This window comes from Cutaneotrichosporon oleaginosum (genome assembly GCF_008065305.1).
Source record: "Cutaneotrichosporon oleaginosum strain ATCC 20508 chromosome Unknown ATCC20508_contig06, whole genome shotgun sequence".
NCBI lineage: Eukaryota > Fungi > Basidiomycota > Tremellomycetes > Trichosporonales > Trichosporonaceae > Cutaneotrichosporon > Cutaneotrichosporon oleaginosum.
The window spans coordinates 1,307,484-1,323,924 of record NW_027072175.1 but is presented as its reverse complement, the minus strand read 5'-3'; the positions used below and the strand labels follow the sequence as shown (position 1 = coordinate 1,323,924).

At 64.9% G+C, this 16,441-nt stretch overlaps 8 protein-coding genes across 8 annotated transcripts; 3 read left to right on the top strand and 5 right to left on the bottom strand.

Moving 5' to 3' along the window:
- Window positions 1-663: 663 nt before the first annotated feature.
- Window positions 664-933, top strand: COLE_06947 (uncharacterized protein; the record flags this gene model as incomplete). The annotated part of the gene is made up of 1 exon (XM_018427200.2): window positions 664-933. The coding sequence occupies one exon, from the start codon at window positions 664-666 to the stop codon at window positions 931-933; it is 270 nt and encodes an 89-aa protein (XP_018279958.1).
- A 1,078-nt stretch (window positions 934-2,011) lies between these two features.
- COLE_06946 (uncharacterized protein) lies at window positions 2,012-2,340 on the bottom strand (the record flags this gene model as incomplete). Its single annotated transcript, XM_018422726.2, has 2 exons — window positions 2,012-2,225; window positions 2,291-2,340. 2 exons carry the CDS (start codon window positions 2,338-2,340, stop codon window positions 2,012-2,014), a joined length of 264 nt encoding a protein of 87 aa, XP_018279959.2.
- A 461-nt stretch (window positions 2,341-2,801) lies between these two features.
- Window positions 2,802-2,969, bottom strand: COLE_06945 (uncharacterized protein; the record flags this gene model as incomplete). The annotated part of the gene is made up of 1 exon (XM_018427201.2): window positions 2,802-2,969. The coding sequence occupies one exon, from the start codon at window positions 2,967-2,969 to the stop codon at window positions 2,802-2,804; it is 168 nt and encodes a 55-aa protein (XP_018279961.1).
- A 207-nt stretch (window positions 2,970-3,176) lies between these two features.
- On the top strand, window positions 3,177-4,016 carry COLE_06944 (uncharacterized protein; the record flags this gene model as incomplete). The annotated part of the gene is made up of 1 exon (XM_018422727.2): window positions 3,177-4,016. One exon carries the CDS (start codon window positions 3,177-3,179, stop codon window positions 4,014-4,016), a length of 840 nt encoding a protein of 279 aa, XP_018279960.2.
- A 1,890-nt stretch (window positions 4,017-5,906) lies between these two features.
- COLE_06943 (uncharacterized protein) lies at window positions 5,907-6,676 on the top strand (the record flags this gene model as incomplete). The annotated part of the gene is made up of 2 exons (XM_018421279.2): window positions 5,907-6,176; window positions 6,209-6,676. The coding sequence occupies 2 exons, from the start codon at window positions 5,907-5,909 to the stop codon at window positions 6,674-6,676; spliced, it is 738 nt and encodes a 245-aa protein (XP_018279963.1).
- Window positions 6,677-6,702: 26 nt separating this feature from the next.
- COLE_06942 (uncharacterized protein) lies at window positions 6,703-9,268 on the bottom strand (the record flags this gene model as incomplete). The annotated part of the gene is made up of 4 exons (XM_018422728.2): window positions 6,703-8,308; window positions 8,410-8,483; window positions 8,515-8,846; window positions 9,127-9,268. 4 exons carry the CDS (start codon window positions 9,266-9,268, stop codon window positions 6,703-6,705), a joined length of 2,154 nt encoding a protein of 717 aa, XP_018279964.1.
- A 1,919-nt stretch (window positions 9,269-11,187) lies between these two features.
- COLE_06941 (uncharacterized protein) lies at window positions 11,188-12,987 on the bottom strand (the record flags this gene model as incomplete). The annotated part of the gene is made up of 1 exon (XM_018422729.2): window positions 11,188-12,987. One exon carries the CDS (start codon window positions 12,985-12,987, stop codon window positions 11,188-11,190), a length of 1,800 nt encoding a protein of 599 aa, XP_018279967.2.
- Window positions 12,988-13,721: 734 nt separating this feature from the next.
- On the bottom strand, window positions 13,722-16,334 carry COLE_06940 (uncharacterized protein; the record flags this gene model as incomplete). The annotated part of the gene is made up of 4 exons (XM_018421280.2): window positions 13,722-15,685; window positions 15,874-15,997; window positions 16,097-16,264; window positions 16,302-16,334. 4 exons carry the CDS (start codon window positions 16,332-16,334, stop codon window positions 13,722-13,724), a joined length of 2,289 nt encoding a protein of 762 aa, XP_018279968.1.
- Between the last annotated feature and the right edge of the window lie 107 nt (window positions 16,335-16,441).

Genomic DNA, 16,441 nt, shown 5'->3' with positions numbered 1-16,441 from the left:
GTGGAGAGAGGGATAATAGAGGGAGAGAGAGGGACAGGTCAAGGCTCGCGCTCGAACCAGTCGGGGCGGGGTGAAGTTGGGGGGGGGGGGGGGGGGGGGGGACGGCCGAGGTGTCGGGGGACCGGGGGGGTTGAGGTGAGAGAGGGGGCAAAGGAGGGAGGTTCCAGTCGCGACTTGGTATAGCGGCCTGTGCGGCGCCGCGTCAAGGGGCAGCTTGGACTGTACTCCTACGATCCTGCGATGGGCGATGTGAGGATGTGGGAGCGGAGGGGGGGAGGGAGCAAGAGCGAGAGAGCGAGAGAGCGAGAGAGCGAGAGAGCGAGCTTGATAGAGGCTAGAGGCAATATCAGCACCACGGAACATGGGACTACCCTGCAATGGGTGCAATCCTGCGCGATACCTGCTCAGTCGCGTAGTCCCGAGCGGACGACGAGATGACCATTGTCTTTGTTGGTACTCACCTTTTGCGGTCAGGAATTAAATCGGCTGCGGGTCATCGAGATGGCGATGGGTGGGGTACAGCGACGCGCGCGCGCGCGCGGGGCGAGTGGGAATGGGTGTGACGGCGTGGACAGGGGATGGAGAGGGGAGGGTCGTGCGTCGTTTTGGAGGGGTGGTGGAAGGAAGCGTGATCAGAGGTCGTTGGTCGCTGGATAGCGCGTGATGATTTTGATGCAGAAGAGTGATGCAGAGAGGATGCAGAGTGTGGGTGGAGAGGAGAAGAGGCAGGAGGAGATGAATGATGGGCAAAGAGATGAGGATGACCAAGAGGCGGAAAGAGGTAGCCGGGGCCAAGCTTTGGTGGGTGGCGTGAGTGGCGGCAGGACAAGCGCTGGCGTGGCTCAAAGCCAAAGTCTGTCCCAGTACTCCCCAGGGTTACTATCAGTGTCGACCCCGATCTTGACTGACTTTTGGCCGCAATCTTTTATCTGATGCTCTTGGCCAACATCCAGCAGTGTCTTGGGAGATGTGCAGATGATGGCGAGAGAGAGCAAGATGATGGTGATGATCAAGAGCAAGTACAGTACACCAACTCTAATCCGCTCTCTCTGCAATGTCGCGTCTCATCCTCTCACAAAAGTCAGGCACACTCTCATGTCACCCCCATCTACTCCCAACTGTGTCGACCTCATCATTCTCAATCTCCGTGGCTTGGACAATGGCATCTCACAACCATCTTCTAGTCCGAGCAGAGCAGAAGAAAATTCGGATGGAGGAGCGCGTCAAGCAGCGCCGCCGCCGCGCGGTGTGGCCTCGTCCGCATTCCGCAGGGTCCCTGCCCTCCATTGTCCCCGCCAGCGCGCGCGCCAGCACGCGTCGCCCGAGGCATGCATCAGCGCGACTTGTTGTTACTCGCATCACGCCCACATACAGTACCCTCATGCCCCATGCAAAGTACTCTCACATATCCAGCACGGACGGGCGTCGGCGCCTCTGACCGCCAGACCGCCATACCAAGCCCGAGCCCGACATGCAGTGGCCAAGAGAGATAAGGTGATAGAGTTACACCGGGGAGCGCGGGGAACGCCACGGTCGGTGCCTTGGGTGACCGCTAACTGCGTGACCGTACTGCATCTTGCATCCACAGCAGCGAGTGAGTTTGTGAGAGGTTGCTGCTGCAGTGCGAGCAAGACCGGAGCGAGTGGGCGAGCGAGCAGACTAGGTGAGGAGCGAGGCGCGCGGCAGGTAACTCGCTCGCACCAGGTGACCGACCGCCACTGACAAGTCACAACGTGACCGTATTGTATTGCGATCGCGACTGATCTTTGCGCTTCACACTGCCGTAAAGCGTCAAAGCGAAGGCACAGCTTGCATGTGAGCATGTGAGCATCTCTTTGGCGCTTTGAGAGTGCAATTGAGCGCCTGCGCGCCTGCAGAGTCTGGCCAGTCTGGGCCACGGGCCAGCCGAATTGAACTTTTAACAGGTCGAGCTCCGCCAAGTAATCTGCAAAGCTGCAGAACTACCAGGCGCCGAGCTTGATCCCGAGGATAATACATCCAGACATGGGCGCTATCTAGGCCCCGGCCCCGGCCTTGGCCTGGCTCGTGGGCGTGAGCGCATGTACACCGCGAGGGTAATCCCGGCCGCCGCGATCAGCAGTGCGACGCTTCTAACGTGGCCTTCGGAGGGGAGCCATGCGGAAACGGCGTCCCCGTATATCGAGAGCAGCAGGAGGGATGCCGCCAGCGCTGCGCTGAGGACGACCGTGAGGCGACGGCCGGAGCTGCGATAAGCGGTGGCGGGGGGGTGGGCGAGGGGAGCTCGATGGAGCCATGCGGGAAAGCTCACGCTGCACCTTGTGCTGGCACCGAGGCCAGCGGACGAGTGGACTTGTCCATGGCGAGATGCAGTAATCAGTGATGAAGCAAGAGCTGAGACTCGTAAGCGAGTGCCGGGCTCCTCCTCCACGACGAGGGCGGCGCGGGGCGGAGATGACTACTCGACGCCGACAAGTACCAGCCATGACGCGTACCCATTTCAGGCACGGCACATGGACGCCACTCACCCCCTCCCCCCAACACTACTCACCCATCCTCCCAACTCATCTCCATTCACTCACTCATCACACGTTCGTTCACTCGCCACCATGCTCGCGTCCGCCGCCGTCGCCTTTCTGGCGGCTGCCACCCCCGCCCTCGCATGGGGCGCTGCAGGTGAGTGCCGGGCGCAGGTGCACATGATGCAGCGATCGAGGGCGTAGTGCGAGGTGCCCCTCTCCTCGCCGCAAGGACTGTTCCCAACCAGCCCAGTTCACTTACCCGTCAACGATGTAGCGTCTTAACGCCAAACTTGCTCTTACTTATCCGCCCGCCTCGCACTCGAGTTCCTCGCTTACACCAGGCCACGAGATCGTCGCCACCATCGCCCAGATCCACCTCCACCCCCAAGTCCGCGACAAGCTTTGCCACATTCTTCCCGAGGCGGCGCACTGCCACCTCGCGCCCATCGCCGCGTGGGCTGACACCATCAGGCGCGGGTATCCCGGCACCGCCCAGATGCACTATGTCAACCGTGAGTAGGGACGTGTGCGGATCCTTGCTTGTGGCCCCTCGGCTTTCGCCGGTCCCGTTGTGTCAGCTCGCTGACTGTAGCCAAATTTGACCATCCCGGCGACACATGCACGTACGGCGAGAAAGGCTGGATTAACGAGGATGTCAACGTCCTCACAGCCATTATGAATAAGACTGAGGAGGTGCGGAACGGCGGCGGCGACATTCCGCTCCGCTTCCTTGTCCACTTTCTAGGTGACGTACACCAGCCGCTGCACTTGACTGGCCGCGACCGTGGCGGAAACCAGGCCATGTTCCGCTTCGAGGGGCGCGTTCGCAACCTGCACTCTGTCTGGGACTCGGGGATCATCACGAAGAACATCCGCGAGCTGGGCAACTACACGACGCCCGTGCCGAGCAAGCAGATTGAGAATGCGCTCCCCGGTGCCATCTTCGACCCTTACGTCCGCTGGATTGTGTGGGAGGGGATCCGCGAGTGGTGGCGCGACGACCTCGAGTCGTGGCTCGAGTGCCCGGCTGACGGCGACCCATACCCGCACTCGGTGTACGGCGCACCTGCACCCCCCGAGCGCGGCCTCGCCAGCAGCCTCCTGCACGGCGCCGGCAACCTGGTCTCGCACGCCGCCGAGTTCCTGGGCCCCCTGTCGTGGCTCGGCGACTACCTCCCCGCCGACGGGGACCACACCGGCAATCGCGACGTCCTGCTTGCGTCCACGCCGCAAGCGCTTAAGATGGAGAACCGCAAGTTCACGTCCCCCGCGTGCCCGTACACGTGGTCCAAGCCGATTCACGCTGTCAACTGCGCACACGCCTGGCCGAAGGAGTACAACGGCACAGGCCCGCTCATCGAGCTGGACACACCCGAGTACCTTGGTAAGATTGGCGAGCACAAGGTTGTCGAGAGCCTGCTGGCCAAGGGTGGCCTGCGGCTCGCCAAGATTCTCAACGAGATCCTCAGCGGGGGCGAGTATCCCGGTGTGTACATCAACTACCATGACGAGTAGGTAGCGAGTAGATGCTTGTAATGCTAGAATAGGAATACGGAATATGGGAATGCTAGAATCAAGCGACGATGACGCAGGGGTCACGTGACTACGTGATGACGGCTTGGCTGGACGGTTCTAGAAATGTGCGGTGACTACTATGTAGAGGTGACTGCTCGCGATCACAAACGTCTTCCTCATCGTTCACACCACCATGGCAACGCCGACTCCTCTGACCGACTACCAGCAGACGTACCACTGGCGTGTGAGTCGGGGAGTAGGGTGGGGTTGGGCGGGGCAGATGTGGTGGTCACTCCCTCTCTCTCCACACTTCAATCCACGCTTCGTCCCATGCCTCCCCGTGCTCCTTCTCCCTTCCCCCGCGCCAACGTCCGCGCTAACCCCAGAACAAAAACTGCGGCCCGTGGGCGCAGGAGTGGGTGCGCACGACGCTCCCGACCGTCAAGGCGGAGGGCGACGGCAACACGGTGTCCATCACGTCTGTGACGTCGGTCGAGGGCGACTGCGACCTCGGCCAGCGCAAGGGCAAGCTGCTGACAATCTACGACATGGAGGTGTCGGCCAAGTGGGCGGGGTCGAACGCGTCCGGCGACGAGTTCACGGGCACGCTGCAGCTGCGCGAGTTTACGCACGAAGCGATCGACGGCCTGACGGACTACGTGTTTGAGACGGGGATCGAGCAGAGTGGGGGGGGCCGCCGACGCGTTCCGCGCGTGGCTGCGCGGCGCGCTCCCCGCCGCGCTTAAGCCCCGCCTCGACGGCTTCCGCGCGGACCTGTTGTCCGCGCACGGCATGGACACGCCGGGCAGCGGCGTGTCGACGCCCGCGGCGTTCAAGGCGGGCTACTCGCCCGCGCCGCCGGGCGAGCAGCACGTGCGCGCGGTCGCGGCCGTCGCGGCGCAGAAGAAGCGCGAGGACGCGGGTGAGAAGAAGGGCCTGCGCACCGTGTCCGTGTCTGTGTCGGCGCAGATGCATGCGTCGGCCGCGGACATGTGGGGCCTGTTGACGGACGCGGCGCGCGTGCCGCTGTGGTCGCGCGCGCAGGCGGACATCGCGCCCGACGTCGGGCGCAAGTACACGCTCTTCAACGGCAACGTGTCGGGCGCGATCATCTCCGTCGACGCGCCAAAGAAGCTCGTGCAGAGCTGGCAGACCAAGTCACCCGGATGGCCCGCCGACCACCACGGCATCATGACGATCACGCTCGACCAGGGCTCGGACTCGACGAAGGGTGCGTGGCCCGCGCGCCCCGCTGACCCCAGTCACGTTTGCGCTCGACGGCGTCCCCGCAGACAAGGAGGCCGACATCACGCAGGCCCTCGAGGCGTTCTACATCCGAGGGTGGGTGAATGTGCGGACGCCGCTGACGCCAGACTCAAACAGATGGGGTTAGTGCTCTCGTCCAGCAGCCGGACGTATGTGCGGGAAGCGGGGGTGAACTCTGCGTCGGCGCTTGCGAGTGCCGGCGCGGCGTTTGCGGCGCCCGCAGGTCTCGGGACGGCGGCGAAGAAGCGAAAGCGGAGGCCGGCCGCGGCGGCGGCAGCGGCGGAACCAGGCGTCCTCGCACGCCTCACGCCCGTGCTCGGCGCCGGCGCGGCCCTCGGCTTCGCGGCAGTCTTCGTCGCCCTCGTCGCAGGCAGCCTCCGCCCTCCGTCCATGAGCTGACGGCAGGCTGGGCACGATTCTTTGACGAGACGATGCATTCCGTAATCAGATAGGCTGGGCGGCCGGCCGATGCGGTCGGCGCGGTCGGCGGTCGGCTATTATTTTAGATTGCTGCGCGGGCCATGTATGGCTGCGAAATGTCGGCCGATGCAGCGCAGCATTGCCATGTCGCCCGAGAAGATATATAGACGGATGCAAGGATGCAAGCTTATCGCCCACGCCACCATGAAGTTCTCACTTGTGCTCGCCCTCGCTGCGGCCGCCGCGGTTTTCGCGTCTCCCACTCCCAGCGCCACCCCGAACCGCATCGTCTTCATCCGGCACGCGGAGAAGGGGTGCGCCACACTCCCCGGCGACGAGACGTGTGGCGAGATGCCCCGCCCGCCCGGCGGCGGCTGGCCGCCGCGCGGCCCTCCCGGGCCGCCGGGCACGCCGCGCAAGTTCCCCAACGGGCTGAGCGCCGACGGCAAACGGCGCGCCGAATACCTGCGCACGGTAAGCGCCGCGTCGCGGCGGGACTGACCCAGTTCTTCGGGAACGCGTCCGAGTTCGACTTCGGGTACGTGTTCGCGGCGCCGCGCGAGCCCGAGCTCAAGCACGGCGAGCGGACGTACGCGACGGTCGCGCCGCTCGCGTCCGACCTCGGGGTGGACGTGGACATCTCGTGCGCGACGGCGCCGGACGCGGGCGCGTGTCTCGCCGCCGCGGTGGCGCGGGTCGCGCCGTCCCGCGACGTCCTTGTCTGTTGGAAGCACCGCGAGCTGCACCTCATCGCGGCGGCGATGGGCGCGCGCAATGCGCACACGCATTATCCCGACGAGCGGAACGACGTGGTCTGGATCATGGAGGGGGATATCACGGACAAGCGCAGCATGCATATGCCGGGCCTCGATGACGGGCGCGTAGACGAGGGCGACCCCGACCTCGTCGTCGAGCCCGTCGACAACGCCTGGCCGGGCTGGGTGTGCCGCCTCCTCGCGTACGTCCTGTATTAGATGGCATGCATTGTCATAGTATGTAGCTAGATGATGCCGGCAAGCCAGTGCGCGAAGCGCTCGCACTGCTCGTTCGGGTTCTCGTCGTAGGCGTGATCGGCGCCCTCGACGACCTCGAGCTCGAACGGCCCCTCTGTCGCCCGCAGCAGCGCAACGCTCTCCTCGAGCGGCTGGACTTTGTCGTCGATCGTGCCGTACGCGAGATAGATAGGGGGACGCGACACGCCGCGCTCGGCAAGCATGCGCGCGCGCGTCGTCACGCTCAAGCTGTGCGCGTTCGGACGGAAGCCGTCCAGCCCGTGCCCGACCGACCGCTGGTTCCGGAACAGCAGGTTCGGGAACAGCCCGTGCTGCAGCATGTACGGGTAGAGGATGGAGCGCGGGCCGCCGGACACGGCGAAGCCGACGGGCGGGTCGCGCGTGTTCAGGTGCGGCTGTGCCGCTGCGTCCGGCACGCTCCCGTCCGGCCACCATGGGACGGGGTTGGTCTCGGTCGCCCAGAAGACGTGCTCGAGATCCGTGATGGGGTAGAACGGGGCGATGCCGCGCGGCGCGAAGCCCAGTCCCGTGGCGCCGCGGTATCCGCCGATGTCGGCGTCGGGGACGCGCGGTGGCACAGGCAGACCAGCCATCAGCGCAATGTACCCGCCCGCACTGCCGCCTGAGAGGACGATGCGGTCCGGGTCGACGCGGGCGTTCAAGCCCTTGGCTGCGAGCTTGGCGTCGAGCTTTTTGCGCGTGAAGTCGATAGCTGCGTCAACGTCCGCCATAATGTCCAAGATCGGCGCCTGCGGCGCCAGGCGGTAGTTGGGCGAGATGACAATGGCGTGCTCCCCCTTCGAGCCCAGTGGCCGCTTGGGCAGCCTGCGGAAGTGGGGCGGCAGGTTCTCTTTGTTGCCCTGGAGGAGGCCGCCGCCGTGCCACCAGATCACGACGGGGTGTTTGGCCTCGGACGCCGAGTCGGGAACATACACATCCATCTCGAGCGCAAGGGGGTCCGAGTCAAATGACGCCGCGGGGTGAGTGATGAACGCGACGGTCAGGCTGGGGTTGGGAATGTCGGACGGGCCGCCAGATGCGGGCTCGTACGCTGCCACCGCACCGTTGGCGAGCTTCTTGGCCGGAGAGCCAGGTGGCGGCGTGCCCCCTATGCCGCCGCCAGTGCGTGCGTATCCACAGTCTTCCATCTTCACTGCGCAGCCAGATGCGAGGTCACCCTCAATGTCGTGGAGGTCCGAGTTGGCGTCGAGCACGAGACTCGCGAGCTCGGGGAGGCGCTTGGATCCTAGTCCGGCGGCGTCGACGTCGAGCACGCCAGAGAGCTTGTTGTGCGAGAGCGTGATCACTCTGAGCTTGAGCTGCTCCTTGCCTGCGAAGCCGGCCAGGGAGTCGTTCGTGAGGCTATTGTGCGCGAGGTTGAGAGTCCGGAGAACGGGGAGAGCGGTCTTGGGTGCTCTGTCGCGGCGCTCGAACGCAGAAATCAGGAAGCCGGTGCCGTAGCTCAGACCCTCTTCGGACGGCTTGACGGGCGAGGTAAGGTCGATGGAGGAGATGGCGTTGTTGGAGAGATTGACAACTTCAAGCTTGGGGATGAGAAGGAGAGCGGGTGGGATACCAGTGAGCGCGTTGTGGCTAGCGTGAGTCGGGGTGTGCGGAGCCCGGGAGAGCCGCGGCGATGCCGCAACGCCGAGTCTGACAGTCCGATCCGGACAGCTGTCCGCACTACTACTCACGACAAGTCGATCCATTCGAGCTGTAGCAAGTCCGCAATGGCATCCGGGAGCGATGTAAGTTGGTTGTGATTGAGCTGGGGTCAGCGATGCCACGCCCGGACGCACATCAAGCGAGCGCAGTCCGCCGAACAGGCCGACCTCGAGGTCAACATCCTTGATGCGGTTGAACCCGGCTTTGAAGGAAGTGAGCTCCTCGGGCTCGCTCCACGGCTTCTTGGGGGGCGGGGTACCGAAGGCGCGCGCGCGTGCCTCCTCGTCACTGATGGCGTCGAGGGCGAGCACGTTGATCGACGCCATGCCTGGCTTTCTGGGGGTATGTTCGGCCGTCTCCTGTTTGGGTGGGGGGTTGGAGAGCTCGGCCTCGGGAATGCCCAGGAGGTCGGTGTAGACATCGGCGGGGATGCGGGGGAGGTCGAGAGAGGCGAGGTCGAGTTTGCCTTGGGTGAGCAACGAGCGCATGAGCGCAGCGAGCGGTGCAAGTACGGGGGTGAGGGGGGAAGGGGAGGGGACACACAGCAGAGCAAACGGGGTCCGGGGTGACGGGTAGACGTAAAGAGCTGGCCAGAGCAGCGACCGCATGAGCAGCGCGGCATGAACAGCAGCACGACGGCAACAAGGCCGTCGCTGTGCGGAATGCCGCTGGAAAAGACGAGACGAGACGAGCCAAAGGGCCCCCGGCCGCCCAACTCCCAGCGCACCCCCGCATACCACACTCACCACTCCGACGCGCCTTGGCCACCTGCCCCGACACCGTCTTGTCGTCGAGTCTGGCGGTGGGCGCGAAGCCGGGGTTCTTGCGCGCGGGCGACGAGCGTGCTGCCGCGCGCCGCGCCGCGATCTGTTCGCGGAGGGTCGACATGGGCGTGGGGCGTTGGACGGGGGTAGAGTGGGGCGAGAGCGGGAGCAGGAAGCGGAGGGGGAGGCGGGAGGGGGCGAGAGGAGTGAGAGAGTACGCCTAGCGCCGAAAGCGAGACGAAGTCAAGAAGGCAAGAAGAGAGCCGTGGCTCGTGGCTGATGGCTGATGGCTGAGTTGCAAAGTCGGAGATGTTTGGTCCCTCCCAAATTCCCCGCCAGCCAGCAGCCAGGAGCGCGGGGCGAGAGCTTGCTCCGCCAGCCAACTCGGGATGCTCGCACCGCGCACAGAGCGACGAGCGAAGATGCTTTGCGTGGGCTTCGGCTGACTTGAGCTTTGGGCGTGGGCAATGCTCGATCTGTTCTGCTGACGGAAAAGATGCAAATGACAGAATGACTGTGCACGAGTCACGAGTGGAGAGTGAAGTCACCCGCCATCACTGGCTTCACCTCTCGTCAATTCATTCATTGCGATCAACACCATCCTCTCGCACGGCTGGGCGAGCATATAAGCACGCTGCGCCCCCGTCCGTTACATCGCCACCCGATCTCGCCCCGCCTCCCTCTCAGTGTTATCCGGTCTCCTTCATCCTGTCTCATTTCGTCGCCTGCACCATGTCCGCCCCCATCGCCATCCCGACGGGCCAGACGCCGCCGACATCGACATCGACCTCGACCTCGCCCGCCACCACGCCCACGCCCGCGCCCACGCTCGCGGCCCTCCTCCCCTCTCCCGGGCTGGGGAAGCGCAAGCGCGAGGTCTCGCATATCAGCGGCATCCCCGTCGCGGTCGTCCTCGCGCCCGCCAAGATCACGGGGGCGCGCGAGGTGCGCACCCACCGCCGCATCGAGAAGACATCTGTAAGTCATCACGAGGATGAGCTGACGGCAGACCGCTGGCCACATGCCGGCTGCTGAAGCTGAGGCCGAGGCCGGGGTCGAGGAGGCAGAGGGCGAGTGGAGCGACGACGATATCACCGTCCTCGTCTAGCTCTCAGTGCTGCGTCCTCTGTACTGCGCAGTCGGTGCCACTCGCCGATGCTGCGCAGGAGATTGTAGAAGCCATCTGGCGTGTATTAGTCACAAACATGAAGCTGCGAGAGAAGTATGCCTGCATATACACTGGCGTCAGCTGGGCCCGCATGCCTACCCACCTATACGACCGATCACGCAAGCGGGGTGATGAGCTTGATGAGCGACGGCTGGGGGTTCGAGTTGCGGTACCCGATGAAGATGATGGCGGGGATCCAGCCGATCGTGATGATTGTCTGGGATTAGTCCGAGCGGAGCGAGGCGAGCGAGGCGTGCGCGGAGCGAGAGGAGCGGGTGAGGCTGAGCCCGAAGATGAGGTTGAGGAGGGGAGGAGGGGAGGGATGGCGGGGGTGAGGGGGAGGAGGATACGAAGAGGGGAGGGGAGGCGAAGGAGGGGGAGGAGACGGGGGGGCTGAGACACTCCAAGGAGTGAGACGGCGGTGGCGACCGACTCCTCCCCCCGCCCCGCGCCCTGCCCTTCCACCACACACTACACACCTTGGCAATGCCGATAGCGGCGTTGACGCGGTCCTTGGTCTCGTCCGAGAAAGCCATGTTGAGTCGAGTTGATGAGCGAGTGGGTGGAGTGGAGGTGAAAACGCGAAAACCCGCAATACTCAGCCCCAAATCCAAAGTGGAGGGCATTATTACTCTCTCCAACTCGTACATCTTCGCCTGCGTCGTAGCGTCCATTCATCGCCGCGCTGCGTCTCGACGCCCATCCCGTCTGCCCATAACGTACATGAACTGTGCACCGACAACTATCGTAGACTACTTCCATCATTCCATGGCCTCCGCCACCTCTCACTCACGGCTCAGCACTTCGCCCTCAGCTTCCGCGCCACCCAGGCTCCGCTGCCCTCGCTGCCCTTGCCGTCCTCGCTTCCGCTCGGCCTACCGCCCCCGCTGCGCCATACACCGCGCAGCACTCATCTCGAATGGCGACATGCCCTGCTTGCGGGGCGCTATGCTCAGCTCCTCCGTCGCCCCCAACAACGACTGGTACGAGTAGCTGCGTGGCGCGCCGCGCCGCGCCTTCGGCGCACCCAGCGCGCGCATCGAAGCCACGAGAGTCTCGTGCGCGTCGCGGTACTGTCCGTCCGTGAGGCCGATGCGGCCCGTCTCGATCTCCTCGCCCGCCTCGAGCGCGTGGTGCGCTGCCAGCGCTTCGCGGGCCGTGATCGCCCAGCGCGGGCGGCGCCGCTTCTTGGGCGGCAAGAAGCGGCTGAGGAGGTGCGCGGTCTCGGCTGTCGTGGATGAGAAGCCCAGACTCTGGTGGTATGCCACCGGGTCGTTCGTCGTGCCCAGCCGGCTGACGGCTGTCGCGGCTTGCATCGCCGTCAGGCGGCGCGGGGTGGGCGGCGGGCGCGGCGGCGGGCCATTCAGCAGTCCTTTGAGGGAGCGGACGGAGGAGAAGCTCCCGACTCTGGCCGGGCGCGGCTCGGCGCGGGGTGCAGGCGCTGCGGGCTCGTCGCCTTCCCATCCTAGCCCCTCCACCGTCTCGCGGTTGACCAGCGCCGGCGCGGCAGGCGGATAGTGCAGCGACGCAGTGCGTTTCTGCTTTGGCGAGTCTAGGGCGTTGAGCGGATGTGGCGGCGCGCGCAGGCTCTGGATGCTGCGGAGGGAAGCGTGGCTCGGCCGGCGACGGAGCAGCGGAGCCGTCTGTGGCGTGCTTCCGCTCGATTCTCGGTGGTGGGTCGGCTTGAGCGGCGACGGCTTCTTCGCCTCCCTCTCCCTCTCGCGCGTCTCGCGCGACAAGTGTTCCGGGCCATTCATCGCTGGGAACGGATACTCGCGGCCTTCTGGGCGCCCCTCGGTGTGTGGTGCCGTGCCGGGGGTGTGCACGGCGTGACGAAGGTTAATGTGTGACCCGGGGCGCGAGAGGGAAAGCACGCTCGCTGCGCGGCTGGGAGAGTGCGAGCGGCTTGCAGTGCCGCTCGGCTGCGACGCCGGTGTAAGCGGCACGCCAGGGAACCCCGTTGTGCGCTGCGTCTCGCGCGGCTCATGGCCAGGACTCGGGGTAGGCAGGTCACTCGGCGACTCGCCGACAACACCCGCTACCACCGAGCGCTGCGCAGTCCTCTCATTCACGGGCGGGAGAGGGGCCACGGCATCGCCGCGCGGCCGGCTGCTTCCGGCTGGCGTTTCTTCGCCGCTCTCCCACTCGTCGTCCCCGCCCTGGTCTGGCCCGGCAATAACCTCCACTTCGATGTCGGCCTTGCTTCCGCGCTTCTTGGAGCTCACTCCGCTCGAGCCGGGCGAGTCGCCCAGGCGCGGAAGCTGCGGGTCGCTGCGATTAGGCTTTGGTGCGGGCCGCGATGACGCGCCCGCGAGCGGTTCGCTCGTCTTGCGCTTCGTCTTTGGCACGCCCTCGAGCGCCTGCATCGCAAGTCCTGCGACGAGTGCGCGCCGCCCGTGCTCGCCCTCCGAGCTGCGCCGCCCGCTGCGGCTGCTGTGGGACGAATGTGTGTGGTGCGAGACGTGTGGCCGCCGCGCGTGCGCGTGCCCGTGTCCATGGGCATGCCCGTGGCCGTGGCCGTGACCATGTCCGACGGCATGGTGACTTGCGGCACGGTTATGCTTGCGCGCATGGGACGAGTGGGTACTGGCGCCGCTCACCGAGGGCGCGCCTGGGGGACCATTGTTGGTGGTGCTGGTGGGCGAGATGAGCGTTGTGCCCGACGAAGCGGACATGGTGATGGTGAGGGGCGGTCAAACAGGGGGGGGGGGGGGGGTGGGGATGGTGATGAGATGAAGAGGGGGGAGGAGAGGGGGGGAGAGAGGAAGAGCAGTTGTGGATGATGATGATGAAGAGAAAGAGAGAAAGAGAGATGTTAATGGATTGAAAGAGTAGTAGTCATGATTGTTGAGAGGATGATGAGGAGGATGATGAGGAGTGGGGAAAGGTCGTCATGCGACCTGTGCGAGCGAGTCGAGGATGTTTGAAGGATTTACATTCCACTTTACTTCCGCTTACTCTTATTACTCCTCTGTATCCCCGACAATGCTGCATCGGCCGGCCACAGAGAGAGGCACCCGCGTCCTCGAGTGCGCCTCGAGTGCGCAAACTACTGTAAACAACAATGCATCATCTCAAGCCACTGCAGCGCTCGGACACGTCGGCTCGCTGTCTCAAAGAGACCATATGGAATTGCACTCGATCCAGTCCCGACGCCGCGCTCCAGGGCGAGTCCACCCCTCGCCGACGTGGCATTTGGCCCACTAGAGCTCTCATGCAGTCCATTTGTCTCACAAGCCCACGTCTCTCCATCTCACAGTCTCACGCATATAATAATAAGCTGCCATATCTCTCGCCCTTCCATTCGCATCTAATTCTTCTGCCAAGCTCCGATGCTCATGTACTGTACCCACTAGCTTTAAGGCTTCTCAGGCACACGCCACCATCCACTACCCCCCATAGCCTATCTCTAATCGAGCTGCGCGTACCCGTCCGCCTCGTCGTCGCGCGACGCATACCCGCTGTCTTGCTGCACCAGCGCCGCGCGCTCGTTGCGCTCTCTTCTCTCCTCCCCCCCATTCGTATTCGCGGGCATCGGCACGCCCTGCCGACTGAGGCGCCGGTTGAACCCCTGCCCAATAGATCCCATTCCCTTGCCCACTGCCCGGCCCAGCTCTTTCACGCCGCGCGACAGCTCGTCCACACCCGTCGGCGAGCGCAGCGGCGGCATTTGCAGGCCCTTGCGGATCTCGACCGTCCACACGATCGGCGCGGACGTGTCAACTAGCACCGCGTGCTCGTGCGGCAGCAGATGATTCGACGTGCTCAGATCTCCCATGACGCTCGTCGCCCAGTCCAAGTTCCATCTGAGCCCCTCGGTGCGCACGTACGCCTCATTCACGCCCACAGGGAGCAGGCCACACGTCTGGCCCATGCTGGCGTGGTCGATCTCGATGAGGTGGACACCCGTGTCAAGCACCCACGCCAGGCTCTCCTCCGATATGACGTAGGTGCTGCGCCGCGTCTCACGGAGCTTGAACAGCGTCGAAAGCACGTGCAGCGTCTGGTCGAGCCGGCCCGATAGGCCGCCGAGGAACACGAGAGAGAACTTCTTGCCCGATGCCTTCTCCACCGCCACGACCTCGTCCATGTTCTTCTGAAGATCCGTGGCATACTCGGATGGGTCGCGCTTAATGGCCACTCCGCGCGAAGCGTAGAACGCCTTGACATCAGGGCGGATCGAGTCGAGGTCGCCTTTGATCATCGTAGGGAGCATGCGTTCGCGCTCCTCGGCATCGAGCGCGTCATACAGCCGGTTCGCTCCACCATCGGCACAGTAGCGCAACGTGCTCGCGAACCAAACGCGCATCAGCGTGTCGCGACGGGTGATCGGCTGGTTGAGAATGATCATAGCGAATGCCTGGCGCGAAGGACGGTCAGACAGCAGCCCAACATGTGGCCACGTCTTAAGGCCAGGGTACTTGGCCCTCGCCTCCTCGGCGGTCAGAGTGAACGCTGCAGTCGCCGAGGTAGGCGAAGGAGACGGCTTCGGTCTGGCACCAGACACAACGCGCTGGGGTGGAGGAGGGGGCGGGTCGACCTCACTCTCGCGGATCGCGCGGCTGACCTGCTCGACAATGTCGCGGCGAGGGTGGCCGGCGAGGGCTTCATCGCGGCGAGGAGGGGCAAGAGCCTCGTCACGGCGGGGAGGGGGAGGGGGCTCGTTGCGTGTAGACAGCGAGTCATTCGCGTCATCAGGGCGCTGCGGGGGCGCGGGGCGCTCGGAGCTCCGCAAGACCTGGACAGTCGCAGTGCGGCGGGGCTGCTCGCGGTTAGCGGCGGCGGCAAAACTCTGCTGCATGATGGATGACGATTCGCGGGTGCTGGTCGGCTGGTTCTCGGACGCCGACGAAGACAATGAATCGGCGCGCACGCGGCCTCGAGGAGGAAGTGCTGGGCCCGGACGGCGGACGCTGGGCTTGCGGGGCGGGAGCGGGGGGCCGACGGAGCGGAGCGGCTCAGTGCGCAGATCAGAGCGGGGTGGTTCAGGGGCTTCTTTGGCTGGTCCGGACGACCAAAACTGCTGAGCAGGGGGTTTGCCCCAGCCGAGATGTGGAGCCGTGGCGCGGAAGGGGTTATTGCTCCCCACAATGCCGGACGTGCCAAGTGCTGGCGTAGAGTACGTGCGCGCCTTGGCGGGTGAAGGTCCAGGCGAGTCTGCGAACGGATCGAGAGGCTTGGGATCGAGCGAGTTGGGCAGGCTCTTCCGTGATGCGCGGGATGGAGGAGGCGAGGGCGTGCGTCGAGGTGGGAGAGATGGGCGAGAACGGCGTGAGGAAGAGCTACTGGCCGCGCTCACGGGTCCTGATATAGAGTGGACTCGTCGGGGGGGAGGCGGAGCGGGCGCATCGGGATCAAGAGGGAGCGGGTCGACTGAGGTCAGTGAGTGCGTGGGAGTGCGTGAACGAGGGAGTGCGAGCTCTTGCGAAGTGTGAAGCGCGGTGTGCTTCGCAACGTGCGTCGGTGCGCGTGGTGTGGAGACATGCCGCGATCGACGTAGTGTGGGGAAGTTGGCAGGGGGCGGTGCGGCGTGCGACGTGCTACGTGGTGTGTGTACTCACCTGGCACGAAGACGAGCTCGATGTCACCCCGCTTGCCAGCGACCTGGTGGGAGAGCAGGCGGAATACGGCGTAGACCTGCCCCGCGGACAGGCGAGCGCCCGCTGTCGCTACGCGGCTAAGGACCTGGAGTTAGCGCGCTGGGACGAGCTGGCCGTGGTCTGGGCAGACGGCCGCGGCGCGGCCGCCAGCAGCTGATAGCTCTGCAGCTGGCCTCACACCCACCTCGTCGACACCACGCGCGCCCAGTCGCTCCTCTGCGAAGCGCCGCACAGCCACACGTTCGAAGCGCACCGTTCCATCTGCGCCCAGTGTCGTGACGCCGTCGCGAGCCTGTGCCAGCGCCAGCAAGTCGAGGTAGCGCTTGTACGCGCGGAACTCGGCCGGCGAGAGCTGCCATTAGTACGCGGAGAGTATCGTGGAGACGCACGGCGGAGACGTGGAGATCTGGTGCGCGATCCATCGCGCCGAGGTGGTGATGAACAGAGGAGAAGGGAGGAAGGATGACGAGGTCCGACTAAGGCCAACTTTTGGGCTAATGGTACATTCCAAGACCTAATTAAAGGCATT